At 36.4% G+C, this 4110-nt stretch overlaps 1 protein-coding gene across 1 annotated transcript in view; it reads left to right on the top strand.

Moving 5' to 3' along the window:
* Positions 1-343: 343 nt before the first annotated feature.
* ZBTB11 (zinc finger and BTB domain containing 11) overlaps positions 344-4110 on the top strand; it is a gene marked incomplete at its 5' end in the record, with an annotated part of 12891 nt that continues 9124 nt past the window's right edge. The window contains 3 exons of the mRNA XM_010146318.1: positions 344-583; positions 1264-1495; positions 2657-3471. Of these exons, the coding sequence (XP_010144620.1) occupies positions 344-583; positions 1264-1495; positions 2657-3471 (1287 nt within the window). The remainder of the gene's footprint in view (positions 584-1263; positions 1496-2656; positions 3472-4110) is intronic.

Here is a 4110-nt window from a genome sequence, read left to right as displayed (position 1 = left end):
GATTACAGCTTTCATTGTTTCGGGATTCTTAGGTTGAGTGAATAAATAAAAATATTTTTTCTAACCTTAAAAATCTCTCTAGTAGAGAGTCTGCTTGATACAGTGATGTTCCAAACATTCTATCTCAAATTAAACATTGGATTGCAGTAGTGACATACAGTATCATACAGTACTGGGAGAGAAGCAAAACTGGTAAAAAGAAATGAGAGAAGGAAAGTGTAGCTGACTGCATTTTTCTCAGTAAATGTGTAATATTGTTTTGCTAATTACCTCCATGCTTAATTACATGTTTAAGGTAAATTACATGAAGATTAGAAGCCTAATAAAGCACTATTAATTTTTCTTAGGTATTCTTAAGCAGGTTAAAGATTACATTAAAGAATGCAGCAAGTGCCAGGAAAAGTTAGATCGCACTAGATCTCTGTCAGATCCTTCTGAAATGCTGGAGGAACTAGGACTGGATGTGAAATCTCATGAAGACAGTAATGAAACAGATGATGAATTGAGTAATACATCATCAATCCCAGCTGCATCTCCAAAGCCTGTGAAGAAGAAGCCTATAGCGAAGCATGAGCTTATATTTGTAAGTACCATTATTTACATCTGAACGTATTTAAGATGTTTCTTGATGCATTCTTAGTATTCGCATACTTATTTTCCATTTTTGTGATAATCTTGAAATAATAAGACAACGTAAATTTTGCCAAAGATATTCATTGTGTGGAAACGGGTTACTGGTATATATGACATAAAAGTAATTATAATACATCATCTTTGGAAAATAAAATCACTCTGACCCTTACTTATGTATAAAAGACCTAAGGGAAGATGAATGGCCAAAATAAAAGTAGTTAAAGCATCACATACAAGATTCTCGTGGAATCTATATCTGTTTCTTAATAAATTATGTTATATTTATATGTAAAATTTTTGATGATAACTGGGGGCTCATGTGTGTAAAGACTTTTGAATCTAGAAACCTTTTCAGACTGTAGCGTTGAAAAATAGAGTGAAAGAACTGTTTCAATATGCGTATCTTCCCATTTTCCCAATTGTCTGTATTAACTCTGTTTGGAGGGAGGGTGAGACTTGATGCATTTAAAGAAAGGGAACAATAGCATAGTTAAGCTGTATACTGTATACTATACAGGCTTGAACGGAATGTACAGTTGCGGAACATAATCCTTTTCTGTGTTTCAGTGTGAATGCTTAAAAAGGCACCGTCTAAATGTAATGAAGTTCTCATAATGTTGTTTATGACAGGTTGACAGTAAGGGCCTTGTGAAGCAGTCATCTTCCAAACATTGTCTGTCAGTCTTAAACCAACTGAATCAGCAGAGGCTTTCCAATCAGTTCTGTGATGTGACTCTGCTGATTGAAGGAGAGGAGTACAGAGCTCACAAATCTGTCTTGGCAGCCAACAGCGAGTACTTCCGAGAGCTCTTCATTGAAAAGGGAGCTGTCTCTAGTCATGAAGCTGTAGTGGATCTGTCAGGTGAATTGTTGTGGGTTTCAAAGTTAGAAATCATAATATCCTCAATAAGGTGGTACAGTATTTGATTCAGTCTTTTTTGAGTGTTTAAGACAAACAAGTATTTTATCTTGCTTTTTTTCTCACTTTTAATCTAAAAGTATTTTGAATGGATTTTAATACTAAAGTGATGACTCTAGTTTTGCATAATTTGATTTTCCATATTGAATGGACTATGTGATTTAATCTTAAAATTTCTGAGAAGCTTTGGATTGATTTTTACCTTGCTTAAGGCATGTTTTCTCCTCCTATTAAAAACATTAAAAAAGGGAATACAAACAAATGCTTGAATGCATCGAGAGGATGTTGACTAGCTTCTCAGAGAGCTGTTTATCTGAACAAATACCAAATTGTTTCTTATGTCTGTTAAACAGAATTATCCATGTTTCTGTTTATTTCTCAAACCTTCTGGTACCCTAAAGGTAGAAGACAATCCTAAAATAAGTGTTCTAAAAATAGCTTTGTAGTGATGAAGAATACTGTACAAAACATATGCCTACTGTGTTGCTTTCTCATCAGTTTCTTAACTGTGTCTGTCTCTGCATGAAAAATAGATTTTTAATACAATGGTCCAGAAGGTCCCCCAAATTAAATATTTGACTTATGATTTGCAGCACTGTGGAAAATTATAGCAAATGCTTATTTTTAAGCACTTCTATCTGTAAAGCCATATCTAATTTTTTTTCATTAGCCATTTTCTTGTCTTACTTTTCTGCTACATCAGTTGTTATGTAAGTCCTGACTACTCTTTGAATGTAGCAGGTCCAGAAACACTGGATAAATTTGGCTTAATCTAATTCAAAAATATTGTGGCTCACCCAGCATCTTGAAACGTTCTTCTAGAAAATTTTATTGTGACACTACCAGAGTTCTACTTACTTACTAGAAAAGTTGTCTGAGCCTACTTTCGTATAGAAAATACACAAGGAGGATGCTTTTGCTTAAATGACAATTAAGTCCCAGTGGAGGGACTTCGGTGTTACTTGCAAGTACATTTCACTCTAAATTTCAGACTTGATGATATCAAAGGTTAACTTGTATCCATATTTTGGTATATTTGGGATATTTTGGTGTAATTTGGGATCATAAGAGTTTGCTCTAATCTCTTGTTTTTATTCCTGGTAGGGTTCTGCAAGTCCAGTTTCCTACCTCTACTGGAATTTGCTTATACTTCAGAATTAACTTTTGACTTCTGTAGTATGGCAGAAGTGGCCATGCTTGCCCGGCATCTTTTCATGTCAGAGGTCCTTGAAATCTGTGAAAATGTGCACAAACAGATGGAGGAAAAACAAATTACAGTGTACCTGAAGGGAGATATTCAAACAGTAGAGTCAACACAAAATTTAGCAGAGCATACTGAAGCTGAGACACAGCATGTGGACGGGGCTCCGCAACCTGAGCTCTCAGCCAGCAAAGTGCCAGTAGCTGTGAATGGAGCTACTTCCTCTGCTGAGACAGAAGAGGCAGCAGCACCCCAGCCTGACCTCCTGCCCTCAGAGCCTGCAGAGGCCACTCCAGATGATCTTTCCAAGCCTGTGGAGCAGTGTGAAACGACTGAAAATTACGTCAAGGTGCAGCTGCTGGAGAGCATTTCAAATAGCACCATGTCTGTCATGGAGACTGAGCCATCAGCTGTGGAAGCCACGAATGAAAAAAGTCAAATGGAAACTGAGACGGATCGAAATGAAAGTGGTAAAACAAATGTGGACATTGCTGCTGAAGACTGCTCAGAAACACTCAAGCAAAACCATGATGGGCAGAGTAAAGAACAGAGCATTCCAGTTTCACAACCGGAAAGGCTAGCTTCCAGCCAAGATGATACTTACAAAAGCAAGCTTCGCCAGCGTTCTGTTAGTGAAGGGGGATATATCAAACTGCATAAAGGAATTGAAAAAAGACTGCAAAATAGAAAGACAAATCCTAAATCTGCAGTACAGCAGGTATTCTGTCTGTCTTTAGGCGTGTTTTCAGTAATTGACAGGTATTTTGAGACCAATCTGAAAAGACTGTTTCTTGATTACAATCACTATTTGGCAAATGTTTTTCTTTGAGTGATTATCATTACTTAGTAACTTCTAAGGTGTGACAGTTATGCAGAAAGACCAACAAACATTGACATCAAAATTCCTTCCATACTGAAGATCTTTAGAACACTCAGTGGCCTTAGCCCAGCTTGAGTATCTTCCCACAGCTGCTTATGGTTGGTCAGAAGGTGTATCTTCTCTTTAAAATTCTTAATGATTGGAGAATTTAATTCTTAACTAGCATGTGTGTATGCCAGTTGTAAACAAATGTATTTATCTGTTAGAGAAGTGAAGCCCTACATTTGTTAATACTTGAAAACATCATTGGGGATGAAAAATTTGACATCCTGTGTAGATCTTAAGACACAGTCCTAAGTCACAATAAAGCAGCCCTTCTACCTTCAGATAGGGGTCAGTTAAAAAAAAAACCACAACAAAAAACCCCAACATTCAAAGAGCACTGGTATTAAAGACTCTGGCATTTGGGTATGTTAGATGTTTAGTAGCTGAACTAGTTCTTTTTTGGTTTTTTTTAATGAAATGGTTTTACTCTTT

The sequence above is a fragment of the Buceros rhinoceros genome, unplaced genomic scaffold, assembly GCF_000710305.1.
Source record: "Buceros rhinoceros silvestris isolate BGI_N320 unplaced genomic scaffold, ASM71030v1 scaffold27922, whole genome shotgun sequence".
NCBI classification, from domain to species: Eukaryota; Metazoa; Chordata; class Aves; order Bucerotiformes; family Bucerotidae; genus Buceros; species Buceros rhinoceros.
Note: the sequence above shows the minus strand (reverse complement) of the source record. Positions and strands in the feature narration are given on the sequence as shown.